The sequence below is a fragment of the Sphaerodactylus townsendi genome, linkage group LG02 (genome assembly GCF_021028975.2).
Source record: "Sphaerodactylus townsendi isolate TG3544 linkage group LG02, MPM_Stown_v2.3, whole genome shotgun sequence".
NCBI classification, from domain to species: Eukaryota; Metazoa; Chordata; class Lepidosauria; order Squamata; family Sphaerodactylidae; genus Sphaerodactylus; species Sphaerodactylus townsendi.
In genome coordinates, this window is record NC_059426.1 from 66,386,408 (window position 1) to 66,413,459 (window position 27,052).

A 27,052-nucleotide genomic window follows, 5' to 3' on the forward strand; every position below is an offset into this window, starting at 1 on the left:
GTATATATTGTTTTTTTACCTTTATGCTTTGTATAAAACAATTATAGTGTGTTGCTTATGAAATCCATGAAGTGCTACAGAGAAAATTATATTTTATTTATGTAAAGGACACATTTTGAACTTTTAAAAAATAGCAAAAAACACGTTGAGTTGAAGGTCTCTTTCAAATCTTTATATCGCTTTTGGGTTTTCGAAGCGTGTAGCGGAGACTTGACCTGAAATTTAAAAATAAATTTTAAAAAAAACACTATACGCAATGAAAAAAATATTTGCAAAATATCTGCATAAATATTTATTTTACCTGGCTAATGGGACTTCTGCTCCTGAACCTCAGCACACAGCGTTTGCAAATCGGGGCTGTACGAAGTCACTTTCACCTTTAAGCAGGACTGTAAGCTGTCATCTGTGAGATGTGAGCGGTGCTTGTTTTTAACATAGTTCATGGTGGAGAATAGCTGCTCACATGCGTATGTGGTTCCGAAGATCGACAGGACTCCAAATGCATATTTCTTCATGTTTATGTATGTGTCGGGAATGGCATTCCATGTTTCAAACACTAGTTTGTCTGGTCTTGGAAGGTTCTCAATATCACTCCATTTGTGATTCTGAACAAGAGTGGCCTTCTGATGGGCAACATCTTCAAGATCCTCTGTCAAGCGTTTGAATTTGGACACCCACATATCTTTGTCAGCTATGTCAGCCAGCTCCAGCTCCAGCTCCGGGTGACTTACACCTGCAAATGCAGTCACATTTAACAGGGATGGATCGATGGTCAGGGGGGGGTGATAGGGGAAAGGCGACAACGTGGTTTTCCCTGTCTGAACTCACTGAATCGATTTCCCCAAACGATGAAACTTGCATTGTGGTGATTGCATGACTGCAACATCTCTGAATTTATCACCTTGTAGCCAACGAGCTTGTTTGTACTCCCTTAAAGAGGGGAAGTGAGACAGTGTGCCCTCTCTGCTAAAATCTCTGAATAAAACTGGTCCAGTTTGCAAGCTCAAATGCTAACAACACCTCCTCCAGGCATGTTGTAGTGCCTGTGCCTCCTCTCCCCTGAAGAGTTGTATTCCAGCATGTTCAGGTTCGCTGTCATGTCCACCACTTGAAGTGCAGCTTTTCCAGCCACTCCTAGTTGGTTCCCAGCTCTCAGGAAGGTAAGCCCTTTGCTGCTGCAGGAAAATTTTCACCTCTCCCAGAACCATGCTTTTAACAAAGTGCCGTTTCCAACACCTCTCCTTTCGGACAGCCAATCCACGGACTCTGTTTATGCAGCAGGAGATCCAAGAGTATGTGCTGTCACACCATCAATGCATCAGTAACGAACGGAACTTTGACAGTGATTTAAACCTTTTGCAATTATTTCATTGATTATCTGAATGACAACATTCATGACCTCTCTATTGTGCATTCTGGAGGGAAAAGTTTGCGCAAGCACAATGCCTCTTGGTGCAGGATGCAATGAAACGTCAGCAGCTTTCTATCCAGTGACTTCTGCAGCAAGGCCACAAATCCCCTGTGCGCTCCAGACATACTCGGTGCCCCATCGGTAGCCACTGACACTAGGTGGGTTGTGTTTATTCCTTTGGCTTTTAAACAATCAAGCACAGCCTCACAGATGTCTTCCCCCTGTGTCTGGCCTTTTAGTGGTATCAGCTCAACCATTTCTTCCTGTGGTCCAGCAGAGTTCACATATCGGCAGAACAAAGCTATTTGTTCAATGTCACTATTGTCTTTGGACTCATCACAGGCGATTGAGTATGCTGCAGCTGAATTGATGTCTTTAATTTGATGTTTTGTGATATTTTCTGCCATTTTTATGGTTCTTTCTTTTACAGTCTTCATAGAGAGAGGCATCTCTCTGATTTTCTGCACAATTTCTCTCTTGTTTTTAAAGTCCGCGAATAGGTGTTCTGATATCTTAATGAATGACTCTTTCATAAATTCTCCATCTGTGAACGGCTTCCCATGCCTGACTATCTCCTGAGTGGCCACAAAACTTGCATACGTAGTTGAATTTGCAGACTTCATCCTCAGATCAGCCTTCTGCATCAGTTCCGAAACAGCTTTTTTTCTCTCTTCTCCCTCCGGATATTTTCCAGCAAAGGCTGTGTGTTTACATTGGAAATGTCTTGCGACATTTGACCTTTTATTGTTAGCCAGTCTCTCTCCACAAATTAGGCATACTGGTAGGCCACTCTCATCAGAGGTAAATGCAAATGAATCTCTCCAGGCATCATTAAATGTTCTATTTTCTTCAGATATTTTTCTTTTCTTACATTTCTGCAAGAGGGAAGAGCAGGAGCAGTCAACAGGTTTGCCCAACTGTGCTGGCATCCAAACCCACCCCCCAGAATGGAGGTGCGGAAAGGCTGGGGAGAGGGGGATCCTGCTTTTATCTCACTCATCCTCCCCATCATTTTTCTGCACTCAGGAGCATGCAAAATGACATCTATTTTGTAAATAGGAACATACATGAGAATAGAGGTGGGGAAAGGCTGGGGGGGGGGGGAGCAATCCCAGTTTTATTTTCACACAGAGATCCACAGCAATCCTCCCCATGTTTTCATGCACTCAGGACTGCGTCCAAAATGAAATATATGTTGCAAAAATGGATATAATGAAAGAGCCGGGGTGGGGGGTTGAAAGGGAGAGACAAGCCAGGCGCTCCTCCTCCCTCGCTTGGCCACAATGCCCCCCACCCCACCCCAATACCTTCAGTGTGATGTAATCAGGCTTCCACTCAGGCCTCAGCCGGCTGAGCAGCTCCAAGGCCCCCCGTCGGGCCCCCGCCCCTCCGCCGCCGCCCGAAGGGTCCCTCTCGCTGACCACGATGTCCAGCTTGGGCACCTCAGGAGAGCCGGGCGGCACATGGATGTAGTTGGCCATGGCGACGCGGGGTGTATGTGTCTCTTTAACGGTCGGTGGCGCGAGGGGGGTGGGAGGGTACCGCCCCGCGAAAGGCGCAGCCAGCGAGTGAAGCGCGCGCCAGACGTTCAGCATAGCAGACCTTCCGGCACAGATAATAAGAGAAGCCGTGGAGGGAGGGGAGGAGCCGAGTAGGGAAACCTGATCAAAACAGCGGAGAGCCAAAGCCTCACGAGCCAACGGGAGCGCGCGAGGCCCCAGGAAGGGGCAGCCACGCCGGGGGCCGCGGGTTGCCGACCCCTAGACTAACTAACAACTATAATGGAATAAAAGAGTGAACTTCTGCATGTATGTTCTAGACAGGAAGGCCTATTTTCTTGCCATGATTACGACGACAGGCTGGCTCACATATGCATGATTGATCATTCAATATATTGTAAATTGCATGTGTGCATGGGCTATCACAGATGGAACTTCTGTATTACACTTAAACACAACTGTTGTCAGATGGAATCAGTTAACATATTCAGACCTAGAAATCAAGTGCTGAGAAATCTGGTAAAGCACAGGTAAGCAAGACCAAAATTGCATTCCAGACAACTATTTTATTTAACTACGTTCTCTGATACAGGAATTTTTGTTAATAGTCGAGGCAAATTCTCTTACTAAAGTCCTGGTTTTATTCCCGTTCCCAAGAACTTGTGTGTCCATTCTGATCTCCCTCACCAGCCAGTGTGTGCAACTGTTGATTTCAGACAGAACTCACACCTATCTTCTTACTCCTCCCTTTCCCCCTTACACCGAGATTTATTCTAGAGAACTCATGATAAAACTCACAAGCCTTGAGTCCACCCTTGCCTCCCTATAAGATTTCCCAGGACGATTTTCTTCACATAATTATCTGAAGAAGCAAGCTCTGACTCACTAAAGCTCATATGGAAATAAAGTGCTACCAACTCCAGACTGGAAAATTCTAGGCGAGTTGGGGGTGCAGCCTAGGAAGGGACGTGTTTGGGGAGGGGAGGCGTCTCAGGTACAATGACATGGAGTTCATCGTTTAAAGAAGCCATTTTATCCAGGAACTGATCGAGAACAGGTGTGATTCCAGGGGATCTTCATGCTCTTCCCGGAGATTAGCCAGGTTAGCTCGCAGTCTTCAAGGTATCACTGGACTTTCCCGTTCATTTCTTCCAGTCCAGCGATACTTCCGCCTTGCGAATTTAAGTGCTGAACGTAATGACGCACTCCAAACAACTCATAAACAGCCGGTTTATCTCAGTCGGGTTAGGTGGAAGAGGCGGGAGCGGAAAGACCCGCCTCCTCGCCCGTCCCAGGAAGGGGAAGGCGAGAAGCCTCTTTGGGCCTTCCATTTTCTTTGGCGGCATCCGAACCCGTAAGGGGGGGTACTTTGATATCTGGGCGCCGCCTAACCCAAGGCAGAGGCAGCCGGAGCCGGGAAAGGCGCATTCCAAGCTCCGAACCCGCCTCGTGGAACCAGCAGGATGGACCTGAACGGGCTTCTTTTGGACGAGGAGGGCACTTTTGCCTTGAGCGGGTTCCAGGAGTTCACGGTGAGCTGAACTCTTCCTTCTTTCCTGCCTAGGTCAGAAATGGGAGCCTGGCCTGCTGGCCGCCCTAGTCAGTGGGGCCCCCATTTTTGCGTGTGTCGTGGCTACGCCCACGGTTCATTTAGGGGTGCACTATTACTCACAGCGGTAATTGGCCGCTGATGTGTTCGCTCTACTCTCATGTAAACACAACCGGCTGAAGGAGGGAATCTTTCTCGTCTTGCGGTGTATATTTATATGTGTAATGTAATATGTTCTATGTTCTTTGGTGTATCTTTGCTTTATGGTTATTTTGTTAGAAACATGACCACCACTGTATTGTCGCAGGCTTTCACGGCCGGAATCACTGGGGTGCTGTGTGGTTTCCGGGCTGTATGGTCCTGTTCTAGCAGCATTCTCGCCTGATGTTTCACCTGCATCTGTGGCTGGCATCTTCTAAAGATCCTCTGAAGATGCCAGCCACAGATGCAGGCGAAACATCAGGCGAGAATGCTGCTAGAACAGGACCATGCAGCCCGGAAACCACACAGCACCCCAATGACCACCACTGTTGACATTGTGCTGCAGAACATCCGAGAACTGGAGTGGGGGTGGGTACTGGCAAAATAGACCTAGAAAATCATATATAGATAAAATATCTTGGTACTGTAATCTGGAGAGATCTGTAGGTGTGAGGGATGTTGCCTTCTGCCAGATTTCAGTGCCTAGTGTGAATGCCTAATGCCTCTTATCCAAAATAGGATCTTGTTGCTGCTTTTTGATAGTTCAATACTAATAATGTGTTGAATTATAGAGTTGCAGCTTTCAGCTCTGTGTGGGTTTTCTGAGGATAGGGAGTCTCAGCCATGCACTCTTATTTGCCTGCCTTCTCTGTCAGTTTCTTCCCAGGCATCAGCAACTAAGCGATCGAGTACGCAAGAGGCTTTACTATGGTTGGGATAAGGAAAATGGTCTTGATAATCTCTCAAGTCCAGTTGCAGGTGAGTGAATCCAGGCCTGGGATTGTTGCAGTTGAATGAACTGAGAGGGCTGAAGTGATGAGAACCCCATCCACTTATAGTAAGCTATGATAAGTTCCCTTCTCTTTGACATAACCCTGAAATAGTATACATTTTAATTGGATACCAACTGGCAAAATGCTTAAGAACTGCTTTTCTGATGTTTGTACAAAGCTCAGATTTCTTTTTTGCCCCAACACCACCTTTTTATTTGTTTCATGAGCCCTGAAATGCTCTTCCTTTTAAAAAGTTCTTTACATTAATTTTTTTAATGTGTTGTGTTCCTGCTTGATTCAAATAGGTTTAGTATTCATTTCCAGCTTTGCTGATTGGTCAGCATTGTTGATTGTTGAAGTGCCTGAGATCACTGAAGGGATATGTTGAAAACATATGTTTGAGCAGATAGAAAGAGAAAAAGGAGGAAAAAACCAGGGGGAGTGGGCCTCGGGCCTCCAAAGAGGATTTTAGTGAATAGATTACTCATATGGGAGTGGGTAGTCCTTCAGATACTGTAGGACCATACTGCTTAAAGCTGTATAGGTCTAGGTCCATAGTTTAAATTGTGTTCAGAAACACAAAGCAGGAAGGCAGGCAGTGGAAGTGGGTGGGGTAATACATTCACTTGGAGCTTTTCTAGCTGCAGGAAAGTTGCCTACATTCACTTGGAGCTTGTTTAGCTACATAATTTGGAACAAATTTCTGGGAGGTTTGCAGAGTCAGCGCTGTTTAGAATGTATTGTGAAAACGTAATCCAGTGCAGGTGTATGGTATCAAGATGAAGCCCTTATGAGCCTTACCTTGTGTTAAAGTTTTATGGCACTCCTTAATGTGTTTCTCCTAGTTCTGGTTATAATTTGCATTTAGTGTATCTGCTCATTACCTATCTTGTGATTAGTTGTATTTCACAACATTATTACCCAAATCATAGGCAACTGTAGATCTTCACTTCACAGCTACACAATGTTTAATACATTTTTCCAAATGGACAGAGCATTCATGGAAGAGTGGTTGCTTCTCTGCTTTTCAAGTTCCCAAGTTTAACTCCATGCTTTCTCTGCCAGGGGCATCATTCTGGGAAGTAGGACTTTGTCACTGGAGAGGTCACTGATTTCCATTATGTATCAGGGATGCTTGTGCTAGAGCAGGGGTTCTCACTGTCGTGCCTATGGGCACCGTGGCACCTGCTAGCAACCTTTTCTGGTGCCTGCCAAGTGCTTTTAAGAAGTGGGTGGAGCCAGGTAGGGCTTTTGCCGGACAAGGTTTCTGGAGATTTGATTGGCTTTGCAGGTTGTTTAAAAATATTGTGTTGCTAGCAACTGCCACCACAGTACAAGGATCTGTACTGTGTTACTGAAGTTAAGCTGTGGCAATCATTTTGTGGCTGTGGCCACTATTCTGTGTCAGAATTCCAAATGTGCTCGCAGGCTCAAAGAATTTGGGGATCCTTGTTCTGGAACATAATCATGGCTTAGGGACAAGGGGCTCTATGCATAATTGTAAAAATTGTTACTTTGTGCTTTCCAGATATTGCTGTTGAATTGCTCCAGAAAGCTGCTCCCAGTCCCATTCGCAGGCTCCAGAAAAAATATGTATCTCATGTCTCCCGGTATGGTTTGCAATCCTTTCTTTCTTCTGCTGTCACTCTTCTTTCTAGCCCTAATCTTTGCACATTTCTCATACATATGTGCTTTCTTCTCTGAAGATTGTGGACTTATTTTAAAACAAATTGTTGAATATATGCAAATACATCCCTGCCAGCTTCAGGACTGTAGGAGGAGGGGTAAGGGGGCCTTATGAAGGAAGAGGGGTAGGTTCCTGTGGGAAAGAGGGACATTGCAAGAACGTTGCCTGTACTCATTGTGAGAGAGTTTGATGTTCCAATGTCTAGATGAAAGAAATTGAATGCTAATTAAGGATAGCGGTTGATAGAGTGAAATGTGAACTGCACCAGCTTCCAGTAGTGATCCTAGCTGAATGTAACCCTAAGCATTTATTGAGTTGCACAGAGGATCAGAGTTGTTACAAAGTCCAGTCTCCTGTCCACATGTGCTGTGAGCAGCATGGCCCATTCTCATTAATTATCCATATTTCTTTACTTGTGTTTACTCCTTTTTGTAAGGTTGGAGAGAGCTTGATTGCAGATTTAGTTTAGAGACAGCACAATTGTCAAGTTACTGTATAATGAGCACCTGATACTCTAAAGATAGCTGATCTGATAGAATAGTCCCAAAGAAGGGACGAGCCTAGAGTTAGTCCTGCAGAATGAATTTTTTTCAAGTCCCAGACTATTTCTGCAGTGGGTGCTGATTTAAACAAACTGCCTTATGGGCTGGTACAAATGAGGATTGTTGGTGTTTTTCAATTCTTTGTCCCAGGGAGGCTTGCATCTCTCCCTGCTCCATGATGTTGGCCCTGGTTTATATTGAGAGACTTCGGCACCGTAATCCTGAATATCTGCAGCAAATCTCTTCCTCTGACCTCTTCTTGATCTCCATGGTGAGCAGCTAGGTTGGGATAGGGCAGGCAAGTGGCTGAGACTATTTGCCCTATATTTTATGTTTCTATATGTCATCAGTGAAATGTCACACTTGTAATGAATTATGGACAGAAAGGCCACAGATTCCATTTAATTTCTCAGATCTTTCGCTGAGGTTGCTGTGCTTCTGTAGCCTCTTCTTGACAAAATGACATTCTCAGGCACTCAAAGCACCCCTCTCTGGCATTTGAGATTCCATTACGCAACCATGTGCTTGGAAGAAAGAATAATCTTTTTCTTCCTGCCTCAATCTCGCAGGTAAAATCCAAGCCTCTGGATTGGCTCTTGGCCTGACCAGCTAATTGGGTGCATCCAGGTTCATGCAGAGGGGCAGGGCCTTTGGAAGAATTTATAAATCTCTCCTTCTAGGAATTTCCCTGGAATCTATCAGCTGTGGCTGGTGAGATGTTTGCCCTCAGGCTAGGGAAACATGGGCTATGCCAGCCTTCCCCCTGCCCCTTCTGTTTTGATTGAGTGTTCCAAGATTTCTTGCCTTGAGTGCCTTGATACCATTGTCTTCATCTTTCTAACCCTAGTTCTGCCATTTTATTTTTTAAAATGGTTTTCCGATTGGTTGTCCCTTGTTTAACCTGTTAATCTGAGGGTGTAGAATTCTCCTCACTGGCTATGCAGACATTCTATGTCCTCTTCTTTATTTATATTTATTGCATTCTATTTAGAGGCCACCCTTCCCTTTGCAGACTCAGGGCAGCTTCCAACATCGAATAAATACAATAAGATTAAAAATATCTGTTGATACAGTCTGAAACTATTTATATCAAATTTTCTAGGTAGTATTAAAACACTGGTAAGCTTAAACAAGTAAATTCCCTATCTACATAATGCAGAAGAATAGAGGAGGGGAAGGGGAAGGGGGAGGTCACTGGATGAAAAACCGTTTCTGCCTCAACCATAAGCTTGGATCTGATACCCAGGAATGCTGATGTTGAGCACGGGGTTTTTCCTCCATCCTCACAGGTTGGGTTTGCATTAGCTTCCTCTTTATACTCCTAAAAAAGGGTATCCAGCTGCAAACCCTCAGCCCATGTACTTAAATCCAGCCTTTATATTACTTCCAGATGGTTGCCAGCAAGTACCTGTATGATGAAGGGGAAGAGGAAGAGGTGTTTAATGATGAGTGGAGTGCTGCAGGCAAAGTGGAAGTACAGACTCTGAACACACTGGAGATGAATTTCCTTCATGCCATTGTAAGTCTCCTGCAGAAGTGCCACATGGTGGGAACTGGATAGCTGTTACAGTTTTAAGTTCAGATGACCCCAGATGGACCACTGTATTTAGAGTGTTAAGAGTGTAGAAAGTTTCATATTGCACATAGCGTAAAAATTGCAAGTATCATGGCTGTTATGTTGGGAGCATGTGAGCTCCCAATGGCACCTGGTAGGCCACTGAGCAGCAGAGAGCTGGACTAGATGGACTCTGGTCTGATCCAGCTGGCTTGTTCTTATGTTAAGAAGCATTGGTGGTTATTGACATGCCAGATTGGGTCAGAGAGGTATGAGTAGAAATTTGGAAGAGAAAGCTTGTTAGTTATTGGGGGACTGCTTGCCCCTATGAATTCTATTGAAAGTTGAGGAAAATTATTTTTGCAACATGTGAGCAGTCTGGAGATGTGGATATTTTATCCTGCCTTTCCTAGTTTTCCAGTAGGGAATGTCTTGTAGTGTATGTGCCATTCTGGTAAGATTTATTTGAACCCTGCCTTCCTGTGAATAAAGGGATTAAAAAACACACAATTCTAGTCTACTAGCTTAGCCATTGTTTTCTGTTTTCTTCAGGACTGGAGCCTCTACACAAACCCTAAGGAACTTCTTGAAGTGCTCAGCTGCCTCGAAGGGCGGTAGGTGCTTCTGTTTTTTGGGGTGTGGGTGAGTATTAGGATGTCATTCTGCATCCTGACACTGAGGAATCTTTTCACCACTTGATTCTGTAGCGCAGCTGATTTTCATCTTGAAGTAGCTTAGAGATTCTTGGATAGAGACATGTGGCTGGACAGAACTGGTAGATCCTCAACTAGACTGTGCAGATTGGCTTCATAGCACAGGAGAGAGTAGTATTCAATCTCTGTCTTTATGCTTAGTTTTTAAAGGAACAGGAGAATTTTTAAGATCCAGAAGCAAAAAGTACATGGATGATTGGAAAAAACACAAGTTTTTTTTAAACCTGTCCAGAGAATCTAATTGCTGGGTTTTGTGCCTATCTGTGTGGGTAACTAAATGTCAAGGGCTAGCCCTCTGAAACCATATTCCAGGTTGGTGGGACAAAATAATTGGGGCCAGGGTGGTTATTTCTGTTCTGTGGAAACAAATCTTCCTTGTAGTTGAAGCTGCGGCTGGGATAGGTAGGCTGTGATGGGATACTCCTGGGACACCTGAAGTTTATTTCCCTTTTCTCTTCCATCCTGTAGTGTGGCTGAGAAGCAGGGCATCCAGCGTGGCTGGTTCACCTACACCGATCTGTGTGTTTTGATGGAGCAAACACTGTGGCAACAGGCATTGGGTCAGTTCTACCAACACATAGCCAAGGTAAGATTAGACAGACTCTGCTGTGCATGAAGAAAAAGGAGCAGCTATTTGGGGGTGGGGGGGCACACACAAGTAGTAAGCAAATCATCTCAGTGTGGACTGAGCTGTCATATTAGTGTGTAAGGGGAAGATTTTGTATGAAAGCTAATTCCTATCAGAATTGCCAGGCACCTGATTAAAGGGTACTGTTTATTCATTTATTTAATTTCTAGATTGCTTCTCACAAGGTCCCCAAAGCAGATTATAATAATGAAACAAAATGAAAACAAGTGACAATGCATACATGGTTTTTTTAATCTATCTTGTTTTTTAGCCTGCCCCTTTCTATGTGGCACTCAGGGATGTGTATATGGTTCTTTGTATCCTCCAAAAAGCATAGTGAAAAAGCACCTTCAATAACACAAAAGCCAACAAACAGCTGGCAGCATTTATTTCTCTACCTCCAAACAAAATTTGAACTGGCTTTCAGAAGGTAAAAAGGCAAAGTAGACCTGAAAGATTTATCTTGGAAGACATTTCCATAACTATAGTGCCACTATTAAGAAAAGCCTTTCTTCCTATTGCCAGCCAGTTATCTGTAAAGTCCAAACTAGACAGTAATACAAATTGGATCAGGTTTTCACAACAGAGGAGAGAAAATCCCCTTCACCACAAGGGCTCTTTTGGGTAGAGGAAATAATGTGGTGTGCTTTGCAATTTAGTTTCCAGCAGTTGCCTTCCCTTTGCGAGAGGAACAGTCAGGCCAGGGAAAGTTCAGTCCAATTCAAGGCAAACATATTGTCCAGTTTAGTCCTAAACGGTGGGTTTTGTATGGAAATTAATTTGTTTATTGACTTCTACCCATACGTACAAAATAAACAACATGCCTGTGCTTGAAAAGGAAGAGAAGTATTTGGGGGTTTGAGCAGTTTGGAGTAAAAGGAATGGTGTGTAATCACATGCCTCTTCTCTTCCTACAGTTGGCTTGCCTTCTTGGAATGGTGTACCTGACAGGCATTGCAGCTGTCCTTGCCTCTGCTGCTGTGGTGCACCATACTGTACATGCAAAGAGGGCTGACCCTTCTGAATTGGCAAGCAGTAAACCTGCCCTGGCACCTTACCTGCCTCTCTTGTCTTCAGTTCAGCACCTGGATAGCAACTTGGCTCTACCTAATGGCTCTCTGTGTCCAGGAACAGAGAATGTGACCTTGCATGGTGAACAGCAGCATGAAGGGACCAATGGTATCATGGCTACAGCACTTTACATGTGGGGCAGTGTCATCACTGCCCTGTCTTCTGCACCGTCGTCCTCCATCTGTCACTCGTTTTGTCCACACTGCAGTCAAGCTGGCCTCACTTGTGGGACAGCCAATCACACAGCTCCTAACCCTTCTACCCAGTCAGCTCTTTCCGGACTTGCTGCTCACTGCACCAGCTGCATGTGCTGGGGATGGCACCTTCCTGTGCCCCACAATTGCAAAGACTGGCCTGAACCACTGGCACTGCAGCAGTGCCCCTCACAGGCTGCCTTGGAGCTTGGAAGGATCAAGGCCTTCATGTTCCCTAGTTAGGGTTGGAGACAGCAGGTAGAGTTTAGGGTTTGGGGGAGCAGCATCTGGGGCACCTTGATCAGCAATGCTGTGAGTGTTTGGAGGGTATAAGGATGCAAGGCAGGAAAGGGTATGAAAGACTGGGGCCTGTCATTGTGTCTCCTTTCAGCTTGATACCAACTCTCGTAACCAGCTCTCAAAAACTCCATCATCATTTTTGCGTTTACTCCCTTCCAGCAATTTAGTAGCTATGCTCAAGAGTGTCCAAGAGTTTGCTGAAAGGATGCTTCCCATTTTGGAGGCATCTAGAACAGTTAGGATGAAGACTGGAACCATGAAGCCTGGATCATTCATAACCTTACTTCTCCTGAGCTAATAAGTTGCCTTGGCAAACCTGACTTCCCTCAGTATGTAAAATATAGGGGTGGGTTTTACACATTTGAGAGTGCTAAAATCAGGCTTTCTAGCTTGTCCAGTAATTTGTGGGATGCAATGATTTATTATGACAAATGCCAGCAATTCTGCACCTCAGGCTACCAAACATGTATGTACTACATAATTATGTATTACATAATTAAAAACATTGGGCATCATGCAATGCCTCCTGGCTTGTGTGGCAGCGTTCTTGAGGAACTAGGCAGAAATGATCTGTGGTGACTCCCTTCCGCAGTGACAAATGCCAACAATTCTACATCATCAAGCTATCAAGCGATAGCTGTATTTACACTAAGCCATTATTAGAATAATATGGAAACTCACTGTTAATGTTCTAATACTGATCTAGTGCTTCCTACTTGGGCAGCCATTTTTACAAGCCATGCAGGACTAGCTTGTGATTTCCTTCAGCCACAGCACAGGGAAAGAAAGGGGAAGACAGTTACGTAAAAATAATTTTGGTGCTTTGGTACCCCTACCTGATGTGTTGTGAGTGCTTGACTGCCCAGTCTTTAAATCGTGGGGTGGGGGGTGTGGGAGGTGTGGCAGACATTATCTACCCATAAATTTTCTCAGCACTTTTTTGCTGTAGTTTTTTCACTTATTTCTTGTAGATGGGATCTCTTCTAATAAAAATAGTTCCTGATGATGTGTTACTGTCTGGCCTTTTAAAAACGATTGTTACACTAAATCCAGGTACCAAAGACTCCTCCTTGACTTCCTGCTTTGTGTTTGGTGGTGGGGGAGAGATCTGCAGTATCACACTGGTTCAATCTTTAATTACCCCAAAATACATTTTTACAGAACTGGAACATTTGGGCAAGGATTGGCATGGTTATATGGATGAATTGGGATTCTAGTAGTGGTTTGGCTTAAAAACTACTGGAAAAGATCACAGCAGGCCTGTCTTCCATGCATTATAACCTTAGCTCAGGGCAATTTGGGGCCTCTGGCACCATGCATTTGAAACTTGTGCAGGTCGCCTTCAATTATTTTTAAGTGCATTCAAGTAACGGAATTCTGCTCTGTTTTCATCCAGTCTATGCAATAGTTGTAACTTAGCAACCCGCCTCTGCAGAATCAAAAGTGAGTAATCACTGGTTCTTGCTACAGTGCAGCTACCTGTATTGTTTCTTTATATGTGAGAATTTCACAGTTAGCACCAAAATGTAAATATATCTTAACAGCTGCATTTTGGTGTAAATATATCTTAACAGCTGCAATATTTGTAGTCAGCCTCTACCTGAATGTTTGGTAACAATACAAATCAGTAATAGATCCTATGTACTATAACTCTGTAAGAAAACACTTTCACCCAAAACATTAAACATTCAGCACTTTCAAACAAATATAAACCAATTATGAAGCAGCAGCTCACAAAAGACAGTTGACCAAAACCTAAAAATACAAGTAAAGTTTCCCCTTCAGTCGTTTCTGACCCTGGGGTACCACTGCAAGCAGTGATTTTATAGGCAAGCCTCTTTTGTGGGGTAGTTTGCCATTGCTTTCCCCAGCTATTCTTCACCCGCTAGCTACGAGCCAGGTACTCATTTACAGACCAAGAATGGATGGATGGCTGAGTTGACCATGGGCCAGCTGCCACGATATCTGACCCACAGGGGGCTCAAACTCCTGATCGTGTGAGTGGCAGTGCAAGCACCTAACCACTACACCACATGGCTCCTAAAATATATATATATATATACAAGTACCCAGGAGCAAAAAAGAGACCCCCATTGCCTTTCCCCTGCATCATCATGTCTCTTACCAGGCCCGTATACTCTTTACTCAAATCACCTTTTTATCAACAAACATTGCTCGTTCATTGCTCATCCCGCCTGCTGGAGAAGAAATGAAGATGAGTTCTGACTGAGTTTTGATATAAGCTTTGGAGACATACTATTAGTAAAGAGTTCATGGCACTTCATGACTCATTGCTGTCTGTGACAACAAATGGTTTCTCCCTTAAAACAACACACATAAGGCACAACTTCTGCGCCTAATACTGATGGATAGGTGACCTTCCCAGAGCCTGATGGCCCTCACTTCATAGGTGGTGCCACCTAAAACTCCCTGGGTTGGTATTGACTGCAGGTGTTGACTAAGCCTTATTTCCCATCCTAGTTCGAAGCTAAACCAATAATGCTAGCAGTATTATACAAGAAACAAAAGTTTGCTTGTTTTCTATGGCTAAGGGGGATGCCACTTCCGTTCACTTGCTACAAAAGCTGCACAGTCAGGCCAAAACCACCCAAGGTGAAAGGATACTTATCCTGACCATGTATGGTTGGATAGCGTAATTGCTTAACCCATCAAGTCTGATCTAGAGAAGCTCTGTATATATAACTAGTCCAACTCTGGTTCCAGTTTTGCTTAGTCATGCTTTCTACCTCTCTGCACAGTGGGATTGCTTACTGACCAAGCTGAGTTAATGGCTAACTGGCCTAGCAAATGTTTCCTGGAAGGGCCAAAGGTGGAAGTTCAGATCCAAATGGTCAATGAGGGGAGAAGGCTACAGGAGGGGAGGAGCTTTAGAAATTCTTCATTGCTAGGCTACGTTCCAGACAGTAAGTAGCACTGAACAACGAAAAAAACCCAGCACGCATGAGGCCAACATGACTTCCCAAAGCATCCTCCCCTGCACTTACACCGGACCCAACTCTCCTCCCTGGCCCCTGACTTTCCTGTTGGCCTTACAGGTAAGCTACCTTCTTGGGGGATGGCACAATAGCTGAGACAAATTCTTCCCTTCTGAGAGACCTAAAGGGCAGTAATGTAAAGATAAACAGTTCTGGTGGTGTGGCACATGTGATTCAGGGACATTGTTCCTGAGTCTTGTCTGATAAGCAGTCTTGATCTGCTGGTAACAAGCCAAGGTTATAGATTATCAGTGGAGCGAGGATAGTTGCATGTTGAAACTGAGGAACTGTACTTTAATGTGTTTTGCTGGGGATGGGAAAAGAGTGAAGCTGTGGGTCTGCCTGAGAGGCAAGAGAGTTGAGGCTTCTTGTGGACAGAAGCCCCAACACAGCATGGGTGTTGGGACTTCTGTTCCTATATCAGGCTGTTGTTCAGGAAGAGGGCTAAGTATCATCAAGCCTGGTGTGTAGGGCCATCTTCTAATCTAGGCAGAGATCTAGGCATATCTAGGGAGTGCATGCTTTTAAGACTAGAGCTCATTCCACCTTATTGCTCCTTCCCAGCATCTCCTGGTCCAGGCGTCCTTTCTCTGCATCTTTCACTTGTTCTTCCTCGCCACACTCCCTCCCAATAAGCTGGATGGCTTTCAGTGTTGGAATGAACTTCTGGCACGCAACTTCTTTGCCTGTGGCATCTCTACAGTTTTACAATGTGGACTTGGTACTGGGTAAGATGACTTTGGCCATCCTGGATCCATCAAAATCCCACAATCCTTGTCTGGAGGTTCTTATTAATTGGCAAGGGAGATCATTCAAATAACTTCATATTCTTATGAGCTGAGCAGAGTGAGGATGGGATGTTTTGGGTTCTGGGAAATGCCTATATTTGTTTGGCTTCTGGCTAATAATTCTCAAGATTTCTTAATATTTCCCCAAGAATCCTCTAGTGGCATGGTCTCTCTGTTGTCATCCGTGCAGGTTGCCATTGGTTCAAGCCCCATCTTTTGAGTTCCTTATACCAGCCATGGTACTGACCCAACATACATCTCCCATTCGTCAGTCAAAAGGAAACAGTAAGTTAACGGTAACAACAAGTTAAGAATTGTTAAAGTTGTTGATGCCTGTTTGAGTTTTGGATTTAGCAGTGATTTATATCACACGGAAGAAACAGTGTGATCACTGTTTACTTCCAAGACGAATTAACTTCTAACTTTTTGCCTTTTATGTTGCCCCAAAATAAGTGCAACTACTTCAAGGATCAGGTTAAGGTGCACAACAATTGCTTTACTGGTTCAATACAATGTTATGTGTAGTTCAGCATACTAATTTCCACAGCAGCCAACCATGGGCCTCTGGAGAACTGAAAGCAATAGATATCTGTTATTTTCTACTCCCAATATATGAGAAAAAAACACTTCTTTTTATTCTCCTTTCCTGATCTTTCCATACTTCTCTGCCTCCCTTAGTTTTTTTAAACACAAGTAATCTATAGGATGAAACTAGCATGTGCCACATGTGATTGGTTTTAACTCTTCCCTGGCAGCTCATGTGCAGGCTTGGATCCTCTGCTTTTATTTTCTCCTCCATATCTTTTTTGGGAACCCTGACAGCTTCATATGGCTGCATCCCATCCTACTGTTCTATAGATCCTTTTCTCAACATTTGTGATCTCAAGGTTAGCCTGATGCTTAGGTTCCTCCTCCATTCTTTATTGCTCCCTTTATTTCCATTTTTCTCCAATTCATATATGTCTGTTCTTCTCTCTCTCCCAGGTACTGAGGCCCCTAATGAATATTCCAGCCCAAATTCTGAAAATGCAAGAAACTGGGATTGGTTACTCCGTGAGGTTTGTAGCTATGATGGAGACACTTTAGGAAGAAGGAAAACACCAGGGAGACATAAAGCCTTGGGGTCCTTTTGAGAATGAGGCAACAACTTATACTGCTGCCACCATACAGTAGGGATGTGGAAATTGCTGGTCTCTTACCTTACTTACTAAGGCCTACTTAGTATGTTCCAGTTTATCACTGCTTCCCCTCCATTTGTCTTGCTAACTTAAAAGCAAAGGCGGCAGAGCTAGCAGCCCTTGGAAGCAAATAATAGGGTTTATAATTTCATCCTTGTCCATTTCTTTTCCCCTAGGTCTCTGGTGCAGTGTTGGTCTCAGCTGTGGTGCAAATAGCATTTGGAGCATCAGGTGCCTGCGGCTGGATTGCCAAGCATTGCAGGCCAATGGTCCTGGCTCCAAGCCTCTCTGTCATTGGACTTTCAGCATACAGGCCTGCTGCTCTTCTCTGCTCTGAAAACTGGGGGGTAGCCATGCTGTATGTTCCTCAAAGCTCTCACTACTAGCTCTCTTTAAAACATCCTCCAAGAGAACAGTCATTTCCTAGCATCTCCTTGCAAGGGCACTGCAGGGAGTGGAATGTGAGCACAGATAGAGTGAAGGACTCCAGCTTTTCTATTCCCTGATTTTTCTAGCTGGGGGCATTGTAAGGGAGCTGAGCATATTAGTGCAATACTGAAAAATCAAATACCTTCAAAACTGAATAAACCTCTAAGTTCTGTAATGGTCAGGTTCTAATTCAAATGAAGGCAAACGGTCCTCAATCCATGAGAACTACCATTGAGGTGATGAAATTTGGGCTTTGGCTTTTCAAAATCTGAGTCCAGTCTCATAAAACTTAGACACAGCTCAAAATGTTTGCCGATACTCACATTTCTTTTCAATATTTAAATCTTAAAACAAAAAAAATCAATTTTAATTCAGTTCTTGCTGGATTTCAAATTTTGGCATTTTCAGATCTGTGCTATTTTTTAAATGTTTGTTTTGGTGATACTGATGCTGGGGTGGAGATCTTCAAAAGACATTGATCCTATCTAGCTTCTTTCCTAGCATGGAACAAGGAATGGTGTTGGGAGAGACATGAAGGAATCTATTCTGATTATTTGGGTTGTATGATTTCAACAAGGCAGATATTAGTATTTGCATATCTTCATATGCCTTGTATCTATAGCAGTGCTGTGCTGAATGTCACTTATTCTCCATCTCTTTTAGACTTGTATTGCTGAGTATTTTGCTATCGCAGCACCTGGCTTCCTGTCGATTGCCTCTCTGCCAGTGGAGCCAGGCAGGAGGGCTATCTATAAGATCATGTAGGCCAAGCCTTCATATGTTCTCGGTATGAGTTCATGAACCACTGTCTAATTTCCATCCTGTTCACCACTTCCCTTGTTTTGATCTGTGCAACCTTGAGCTGAGAAATATGGCAGACATTAATACTAACTGAGGCAATGGATATATTTGCATTTTACTGTAATGATGACTGAAAACTTCAAGGATGACTGGCTGTATGACCTGGAGGAGCCATGAGCTGGCTCACTGGTCCTGTTCTATGGAGCTCCACAGCATATTTGTACCATAGACTCAGGGCTTTTCCACACAGTGATACTTTACTGTGAAAGTCCTGTTATAGCAGTGGCTCCCAATGCTGCATAGCAGCAATGGAATTTCCAAAGAGAGGATTCCCCCACATTTTTCCTACTCTTCTATGGCTGCATTCCCCACTCCTTGAACCACTGAGGATCTTGTCAGAGCATTTTTAAAAACAGTTATTGACAGCAATGTACCATAATATTGTAGTCTAATTACATTTTAAGTACTTAAAAGTGAATCCTCAGTATCCTCACCAAACTACAATTCTTTGGGGGAAACTTTGATAATTAAACTGTTGTGTGTGTATACTGTAGCTAGATCAAAAGTTTAGAGTCCTTTCCCCTCCTAAGAGGTCTGGATTGCACCAGTTTAATTTGGGAAATAGCTTAATTCCCAGCTCAAGCCTGCTTCTCTTCTTCTCCAATGTCTCAGCATATATTGTACTAATAAGCAAATTGGGGAGTAGTATACACTGAAAATAATACAAATAGGCAAGAAATATACTACAATGACCTTGAGTCTAAAGCTCCGAAAAGGAAGGTTGATAATGTCAGGCTATGAACGTTTTGTATTAGAACAAGAAACAAAATCACTGTAGAAACATTAAGAAAAGCAACACGGGCTAAATATATTAACCCAAGCAACTACATTAACACAAGTTAGCCCATTGGCACTGGGTCCCGGCAGAAATGCTTTGGTTTAGCATATGAATTTGTGCCTGCTTAAAAAGGACTTATTTGTGTAAACACAAGCTTTGAAGAATATCTAGGTTCCGTCTTGAATCCGGCCAACGGGCTAGCTTGTGTTAATGTAGTTGCTTGTGTTAATAAATTTAACCTGTGTTGCTTTTCTTAATGTTTCTACAGCGATAGAAAGCATTTTGTTTCTTATTCTAATACAAAACTTTCAGTCTGACATTATTATCTGCCTTCTTTTTCGGAGCTTTAGACTCAAGTTCATTGCAGTATATTTCTTGCCTATTTGTATTATTTTCAGCATATATTGTCGGCATAACCATATACTTTGGTCCTGAATTGCACCCGTAGGTTTCCATATGTAGTCCTGCCCAAATTTCTTAGCACCACCCAAAACACCTGTTAAAGTAAACAGTGGATGTAGAAAAATGAATGGACCATGGTCCAGAGTGAGTAATGTTCTAAAGGATCAGGTGGCTAAGTCTTGGGGAAAATTGATGTTCCTTGATATCATGTGGACAGATTCAGGGTTGCAGCACATAGGAAGGGCAGGAGGATTCTCACGTTTACTTTGTGTTTCGGCAGATTCTGCTGCCAGTCTCTGGAATTTGGCTTGTCTGTGGAATTCTGAATCCCATCCCAGTTCCTTGGGATGTGTTGCATCCTTCCACGCATCATCTGACCTTGACTAACAGCACCCTACAGTCCTCATGGATACAAGTGCCTTATCCAGGTGGTAGAAGGGCTGACCAAACTTTATCCTTTCTTTGGGCTGATGGTTAGACTTCACATCTCATCTCTCCTTCACTTTATTCTGCAGGTGGACAGGGCTGGCCGCTACTTAGTACTCCGGCAGTAGGCATAGGTGCTGCAATGGGTGTTGCTGCAAGTATTAATTCTATAGGCTGTTATTTGCTTTGTAATAAAGCACTAAAGGAACCACCTGCACCACAGCATGCATACAACAGAGGGCTCTGTGCTGAAGGCTTAGGCAGTCTCCTGTCTGCTGCGCTGGGGAGTGTGTCTGGAACAGCATCTAGCATGCCCAATGTTTGTGTCAGCTGTCTGACTCAGGTATGTGCATGGGTGAGGGTCATGTACTGATGTAGAGTGAACACAGAGACCTCTCACATGCTCCACTATGTAGCTTAAGGTATAACAGGCACTTATTTCAGCCCCAGTAACAGAGATTGTAATACCCTACGGTCCACTATCCCATGAAACTGTCTTGTGCAAGGTCAGACCATTGCTTTATCTAATCAAGTGTTGTCTAGTCCAGACTGCAAGATTTTAGGCAGCGATTTTTCCCCAGATCTTATTACTTGAAATCCAATTTAACTGAAGATGCGAGAGACTGAATGTGAAACCTTCTGCATGCAAACCATGTTGTCTAAAATCAAGCCCATTCCATCACCCAACTTTGTATCCAACTAGCTGAAGTTTTTGTTGTTTTGATATTATCCAGCATTGATGTGCTCATGGCCTGTAAACAGGTGATGCTTGGGGCCTCCCATCATCCTTGCAACCTCCTCCCTGCTTAGCTGCAGTATTTCTTCTTATGACCACCCATGTGAACAAAGATGTGAAGCTGTCTTTTAGATGACCTGGTCCGGGTCTGCAGAGGACAACCAGGACTGGCATCAGCATATCCTGAATTGGGGCATCTGCCAGAGCCTGGGGTTTCTGGTGGGACCCACAGTTGATCACTTGCTCCATCCACTGTTGTTCGTGACCCATCCTCCTTGATGCACACACTGCCATTGACACTGGGGGAGAGGCTGCAGGTGGTCAGGCAACTGTGAGGATGGGCATTGGGAGCGCTTGCAAGTAGTGAGGGAAAAGACATACAGGCAGGTGAAGGCCATGTAGGAGAAGAAGGCCTGTTGGTGGAGGGGAGGGGGGCCAAGGAACTCTCGAGGTACACCCAAAACCTGGAACTGGCTTGAGGACAATAATCAATCGTTCTCTTCTGGGGTAGCCTCTGCTAAGGGAAACACAGCACATAATCAGTAAAACAAAGAGAAGCAGAAAAAAAAAAGACAACAGCCCAGTGGGAAAGTGAGAAGTTTATTAATAATATGATATGATGACAACCCCATAAGGTCATGCTATTAATAGTCGTCTTATTTTCCCTCTGTACCATTAACTTCTTTTACTCTTTGTTTTGGTCACTGGTGAGCTCTTTCCTTTTGTTTGGATTACATAATAACTGAAGACAAAAAGTGGTGTCAGGGAATGGAGGTTGTATCGGGGTGGGACAACACCCCACAGCTGCTTTTTGGATCCTACCCATCCATAGGCCACCTTTGTATCATGGCCAATGGATTTCAGAAGGAGGAAAACTGATCAGGACAAAACTAGGCCTGTCTTTAAGGTGACAGAACAAATGATTTCTCTCACACACAATGCAATTGGACTTCTATCCCCCAACCCAGTTTTCTTTACCAGGGTAGTCCGCCTTATGGAATCGAAGGATTGGGGCAGGGGTGGGGGTGAATATGTAGAAAGGAAACACACAGGTAGGGTTATGATGAGGCAGAAGCAAGTTCTTATGCCCTGCTTTTTTCAAAACTGCTTTATCCATTTAGATAATTTTTATATTGTCTTTTAGCCCTCAAGATGGATAACAACAATATAATAATTATTTAACCTTAATGTATTGTCGAAGGCTTTCATGGCCGAGTTTTCCAGTTTGTGTGGCCAGTAGTATTTTCTCCTGACGTTTCACCTGCATCTGTGACTGGCATCTTTACTGCCACTAGATCCTCTGAAGATGACAGCCACAGATGCAGGCAAAACATTAGGAGAAAATACTACTGTAACACAGCCACGCAACCCGGAAAACCCACAACATCCTAGTATGTAACCTTAAAACTGTAAGCATTAAAACCTCATCTTAAAATCATCCATAGGATGCAATAAAAGAGGACACAATGTCATTCAATATTCAACTGGTCAGACATCTTGTATTTTCTCCAGAAGGCCTGTAGAATTGCACTAGCCTTGCCTCCTAAGGGAGGAAGATCCAGGAGTTTAATAGATGGCCCTCCCAAAGAGCTCTGCCAATCTCATGTCAGATAATGCAGGTTCTCTCAGGATAGCTGCAGTCACTGATCCTCATTCTTTATTATTATTATTTTAAAATTCAGGTTACTTCATTCCGCTCAGTGTGGGTTAGTGCACTGGTGTGCGTCCTGTTGGGCTTATCTCCTTGGCTGACAGGACTTCTTGCGACCATTCCTCTAGCAGTTCATGGTAACAAATGCTTGCAATTTTTCCTCTATTATGTCTTCCTGCTCACAGACTGAGGCACCCCATAGTACCAAGCTCCTTTTCTCTGTATGTTGGGGGAAGTGAACTAGTGCTGCCTGTTTCAGATCAAATAATCAAAGGGAAAAATGGAATTATCTCTGCCTCTCTGTCACTTTATGGTTGCCTCATATGAGGTGGTACTTGCTGGCTGAATAGCAGTAGATAGCTTTACCTCTCTCTGCTTTCCATTGCTTATTGTCTTTTCTGAAGTCAGTGTGGCTGTTTTTCTCTTTTTACTTCAGGAGGAATGCTTTGTGTGACATACAGCATGGCTGTGGGCAGTGGAATCTCATACTTCCAATACACGGACATTGACTCAGGAAGGAATATCTTCATTGTAGGTTTCACCATGTTCATGGGACTGCTGGTTCCAAAGTGGCTGTTCGCTTCTCCACTATCCCTGGCCACAGGTGCTGTGGGCTCTGGGGACTTTATGTTTTCAGGGTTATGGGGACAATGAAAGCTTGAGAGGCCACAACCAGTAGTACAGTCATGGAATCATCGTAAGACCCTGAGACCACTTGTAAAAAGGTGGTTAGGTTAACATAAAGGTTAAGGCTTGAAGAAAGATTTCCAAAACTAAACTTTTGAAACAGTACTTCATGGGTTGTGCCCTCACTTAGTTGCTTGCAAGTTAGTTTTAGATACTCAGTAAATTTATGTCAGATGATTCAATAAGTAATTATTCTGCTGGTGCTGTGTCTGTTTCAGGGAGTTTGATATGTACTGTGTACTGACTTACTTTCATCCTCAGCCACAATCTAAGCCCACTGAGGCCAAGGAATTTGGATTGGGGTAACTCTGCATACGACTGCTGTGTTAAGAGTAGACGGTCTAAACTTCTCTTCTGAACTGCACTGATCTGAGAATGAAACTATGGTGTACATTTTTTAAATAGATAGATGGTTCAGTATGTTCATTTATAGCACACTCCTATATTTTTAAGGTTAGCAAGTTCACTTCTATTCTACATCCTGCCTCCTTGTGGGGACAGATCTGGGATTATGTACAACAGCACCTTTCCTATAATGGTACCATATCTTCAGAACTCCCGCTCCAGGGTGATCAGTCATACAGAAAATAATAGTTTTAAACATTGAATGAATGAATTAAACATAGATGAAAACCCAGCTTAGCTTGTGGCATCCAGCATCAAGCTAACATATTTTTTTAAAATCATCTAGCTTGTGTTTTATTACTCAGATTTTTTAATTATTTTGGCCTGGATACATTTTTAAACAAATTGTATTATTTGTTCTCTTTAATCTCTGCTGTTTTATTTCTGCTGCTGCTACATAGAATTTTAATGTGGTTTCTGTTTGATAATTGTAAGAAGGCTTGAGTATATTGTTAATAGTGGTAGGGAAAACATTCTAAACCTAAATCAATTATACATTCAGGATGTCCTATATTAAGTATTTTGAATAAATTACCCTGGGTGTTGGGTCAATATCAGTTTGAGACATTTACTTTGCAATCCTAGGCATTTAAATCCATGGGCTTAGAGTAGACTGTAGTAATTCTGCATAGGATTGTATGGTCAGTGAGATAACTTTGAAAACTTGGAGGAAGCATGCATATGAGGCATTGGACAAGTACATTTCTTCTACAGGGTGTGTTCCTGTAGACCTCTTCCTCCTTTCTCTGCTGATGGTTCCTGCATTTATAACTGGCATCCTGTCCTTCTTCTTAGAAAATACAGTTTCAGGTGAGGAGCAAATAACAGGTTGCTTTATTCTGATGGTTCACCAGTTTGAGCACTCTGTGCTCAGTTCCAGTTGAGTTCTTTTGTGATGGCCACTGTAACGGGAATTCTTTAAAAACTTTCTGGTTGATTGTTACCATTGTGATTGAGGTTATTTTAGTACAGCAAACTAGAAATGTTTTAAAAGTGTGTGTTGTGTATGTGTGATGAGGGGTCGGGGGGGGGGGAGCTGAAGACAGTGGGGATGTGATGAATGTTGCCTTGCATTTCTGGTGCATTTGTAGGTCTGCTTATTTAATTCTCATTCAGTTCAACCCAATGGGGTAGGGGAACTAAGGAAAATTTCTTAGAGAAAGCAAATTGAAATAGAAGGAATTGTATTTAGTCACATAGATCCCAAACAGCAATCTTAATATTTTCAAATAGCAATCTTAATATTTATAAAATCAGGTAAGAGGAAAGTGTGGAAGCAGACCTGTATATCTGGGCTGATTTATGACCTGGTGGACCTGGAGTAATCGCTGCTTGCCAATTGCCAGCCTTCTCCCCTCCTGGTGTGCCCTTCGTAAAATAGCATATGCAAGATGGTGGGAGGTCTATAGGGTATAGAGAACTGCTACCAGCATCCAGTGTTTAAAAGTATATATTAAAAAGAAAATGTTTACAAACAAGCAAACGTTTAGCACAGCCCCAGACTGAGCAAGGGATTCAAAAGAAATGAGAAACACAATTCCTCCGTCCCTCTTTCTATACGTACCCTATCAGATGATATCATAGAGTAGGCTCTTAAGATTAGGATGTTACAGCTGATTTACAGATTCTCCATTACCTGGATAATGTCCTTCAGCTCCTTGGGTGAGCACATAGCCAAAATGGCTGACCTCTCCAGACCTCAGCAACAACTCTATTCCCTTTGATGGTTGCAGCCAGAAGAGAGCTTCCTTCTCATCCTTCCAGTTTTATCAATTCCCCGTTCCCATCCCTTTGACCTGGTCAATCTGGGTCAAGGAAGCTTTTCCTGTTTGCTCTAGAAATCCTCTTCCTGAGGTCCTTCCAACCCTTAAGACCTCCAAATCTGTGATGCCGGGGGGGGGGGGGGGGGGTTGGCCCATCTCATTCATTCTTGCTATCCCTACACACATTTCCAAAAAAACTGGCTGAGGTGAGGTAGTTAAGCAATTGAAATGTCTTCCCCACCTTCCTGCCCAGTGGGGGGAAATGTTTAAATGTTCCCTTCAAACCTCAAGGGGGAAAAGCTGTTTCTTCATAGCACTGGCTGAGGCCACCACAGTCATTTTTTAATTAGCTGATAATTTTGCACACCTGCCTCTGAATCCATCCTCAGAAACTACCATTTTCTCCAGCGAAACAGCTGTAATTCTGGGAGATCTCCAGGCTGCACCTGGAAGTTAGTAAAGATATTCAGTCGTTGGCTTCTGGCAAGACAGCTTCAAACATTTCTAGCAACTTATTCACAGCTCCGCTGAACTCTTCTTAATTCATTAACTTTATAATCTCTTCCAGTATTATATACCCCTGCTCTCGTAAAATCTCAAGCCTTTTCAAAAGCAAGGGAATAATGATTTTTAGAGGAAATGAAAATGACAAAAACTTGAATATGTGGCACAGTCTTTTCATTTAAAAGGAATTAGACAAAAGTATTGCTTGGCTAAAAGCAGCTTTGTTTAATGCGGATATGTCTGTATCTATAAATATTAAGTGACTGTTCTTTTGGGGTATGCTAGGCTGCTGCAAGATGGACACCTCTAATAGCATCCACAACTTATTTTATTTTATTTCTACCCCACCCATCCTGACTGAAATATTCTAAAGCTCACTGATCTTTTAAGTTGTTCTGTTGTTACTTTTAGGTACCCTCCAAGAGTGTGGATTGCTTAATTACGTGGTATCAAGCCAACTAGAAACAGCAGAGAATTCTCTGCAACAAGACAATCAGAATTCTGCACAAAGATACAAACTGCCACTTGCCGTGAGAAATCAACAGCTGCCTTCATGGTGCAAGGTCTTCCCTTTCTGCTTTCTCTGTCCCACAGAGGAAGCAAAAGAGCAGAATGTGAACAGTTATCACTTGGAAGAATTGCACTGTTCAGCAGAGGAAACTACAGATCTACTACTGAAGGCTGGGACAGTGGAGCTGGAATTAGACACTAAACAAGAGAATTTGGGGATCCCTAAATGTGCAACATTCTTGGCAAATGAGAGGACCCTTTGCTCAGATACAAGTATTATATGAGCATGGCTATTTTTTCAAATTAGTTCTGTTTCAGACAAATCTGGAATCAGAGTTGGAGAATGCTTAAAAGGCTGCACAAAAACAGCAGAGCACGAAACACAGTGCAAAGACATGTCTACAAAGATGCAATTAGCATGACCTTTGGGGCTCGTTTCTCTGTCTCTCTGATAATTTATGTTAAAACTTCCCAATTAATTTTTTTCTATGTGGGTTGCCAGCTCTGGGTTGGAAATTCCTGGAGGTTTTGAGGGGTGGAGTCTGGGGATGGAAGGATTTGGGAATGGGAGGGACTTCAGTAGTCCACCTTCCAAGCAGCCATTTTCTCCAGGGAAATTTATCTCTGTCACCTGGAGATTAGTTGAAATATCAGGAGATCTCTAGCCACCATTTAGGGGTTGGCAACCCTATGCTAGGCAGCATGCAGGCCCAGTTTACAGGGCAGCTAAAATGTACCTGGAATGTGGCAAGGCAGCTGGAATTATTTATCTTCTGCACATGTCAATCATTCCTCTTAAGCCATTAAGGAAGGGA

General features: G+C 43.3%; 3 protein-coding genes across 4 annotated transcripts; 2 read left to right on the forward strand and 1 right to left on the reverse strand.

The window, feature by feature from the left end:
• Window positions 1-1,392: 1,392 nt before the first annotated feature.
• Window positions 1,393-3,445, reverse strand: LOC125426253 (general transcription factor II-I repeat domain-containing protein 2-like). The gene is made up of 2 exons (XM_048484515.1): window positions 2,719-3,445; window positions 1,393-2,286 (listed from the first exon to the last, which is right to left on the reverse strand). Exons 1-2 carry the CDS (start codon window positions 3,004-3,006, stop codon window positions 1,393-1,395), a joined length of 1,182 nt encoding a protein of 393 aa, XP_048340472.1. The 5' UTR covers window positions 3,007-3,445.
• Window positions 3,446-4,147: 702 nt separating this feature from the next.
• Window positions 4,148-13,129, forward strand: CNPPD1 (cyclin Pas1/PHO80 domain containing 1). The gene is made up of 8 exons (XM_048483502.1): window positions 4,148-4,442; window positions 5,317-5,419; window positions 6,962-7,043; window positions 7,813-7,933; window positions 9,053-9,181; window positions 9,770-9,831; window positions 10,399-10,516; window positions 11,476-13,129. Exons 1-8 carry the CDS (start codon window positions 4,374-4,376, stop codon window positions 12,064-12,066), a joined length of 1,275 nt encoding a protein of 424 aa, XP_048339459.1. The 5' UTR covers window positions 4,148-4,373; the 3' UTR covers window positions 12,067-13,129.
• Window positions 13,130-14,857: 1,728 nt separating this feature from the next.
• Window positions 14,858-26,769, forward strand: SLC23A3 (solute carrier family 23 member 3). Of its 2 annotated transcripts, XM_048483500.1 has the most exons (12): window positions 14,858-15,179; window positions 15,684-15,847; window positions 16,098-16,192; window positions 16,892-16,965; window positions 17,262-17,443; window positions 18,178-18,301; window positions 19,836-19,983; window positions 20,071-20,324; window positions 22,400-22,505; window positions 22,805-22,972; window positions 24,175-24,270; window positions 26,139-26,769. In XM_048483500.1, the coding sequence occupies exons 1-12, from the start codon at window positions 15,096-15,098 to the stop codon at window positions 26,519-26,521; spliced, it is 1,878 nt and encodes a 625-aa protein (XP_048339457.1). In that variant the 5' UTR covers window positions 14,858-15,095; the 3' UTR covers window positions 26,522-26,769. The 2 variants fall into 2 exon arrangements, with proteins under 2 accessions (XP_048339457.1, XP_048339458.1); XM_048483501.1 differs by lacking the exon at window positions 15,684-15,847.
• Window positions 26,770-27,052: the final 283 nt, after the last annotated feature.

Bases quoted from the DNA above. Each gene is read 5' to 3' on its own strand.
- LOC125426253 (XM_048484515.1), bottom strand. From the start codon at position 3,006: ATGCTGAACGTCTGGCGCGCGCTTCACTCGCTGGCTGCGCCTTTCGCG. The intron at 2,287-2,718 runs GTATTGGGGTGG...TCCCTCTTGCAG, and splicing joins CTGATTACATCACACTGAAG to AAATGTAAGAAAAGAAAAAT.
- SLC23A3 (XM_048483500.1), top strand. From the start codon at position 15,096: ATGACTTCCCAAAGCATCCTCCCCTGCACTTACACCGGACCCAACTCT. The intron at 22,973-24,174 runs GTGCTGTGGGCT...TTTCTTCTACAG, and splicing joins TCCACTATCCCTGGCCACAG to GGTGTGTTCCTGTAGACCTC. The intron at 24,271-26,138 runs GTGAGGAGCAAA...TGTTACTTTTAG, and splicing joins CTTAGAAAATACAGTTTCAG to GTACCCTCCAAGAGTGTGGA.
- CNPPD1 (XM_048483502.1), top strand. From the start codon at position 4,374: ATGGACCTGAACGGGCTTCTTTTGGACGAGGAGGGCACTTTTGCCTTG. The intron at 7,934-9,052 runs GTGAGCAGCTAG...TATTACTTCCAG, and splicing joins ACCTCTTCTTGATCTCCATG to ATGGTTGCCAGCAAGTACCT. The intron at 10,517-11,475 runs GTAAGATTAGAC...CTCTTCCTACAG, and splicing joins TCTACCAACACATAGCCAAG to TTGGCTTGCCTTCTTGGAAT.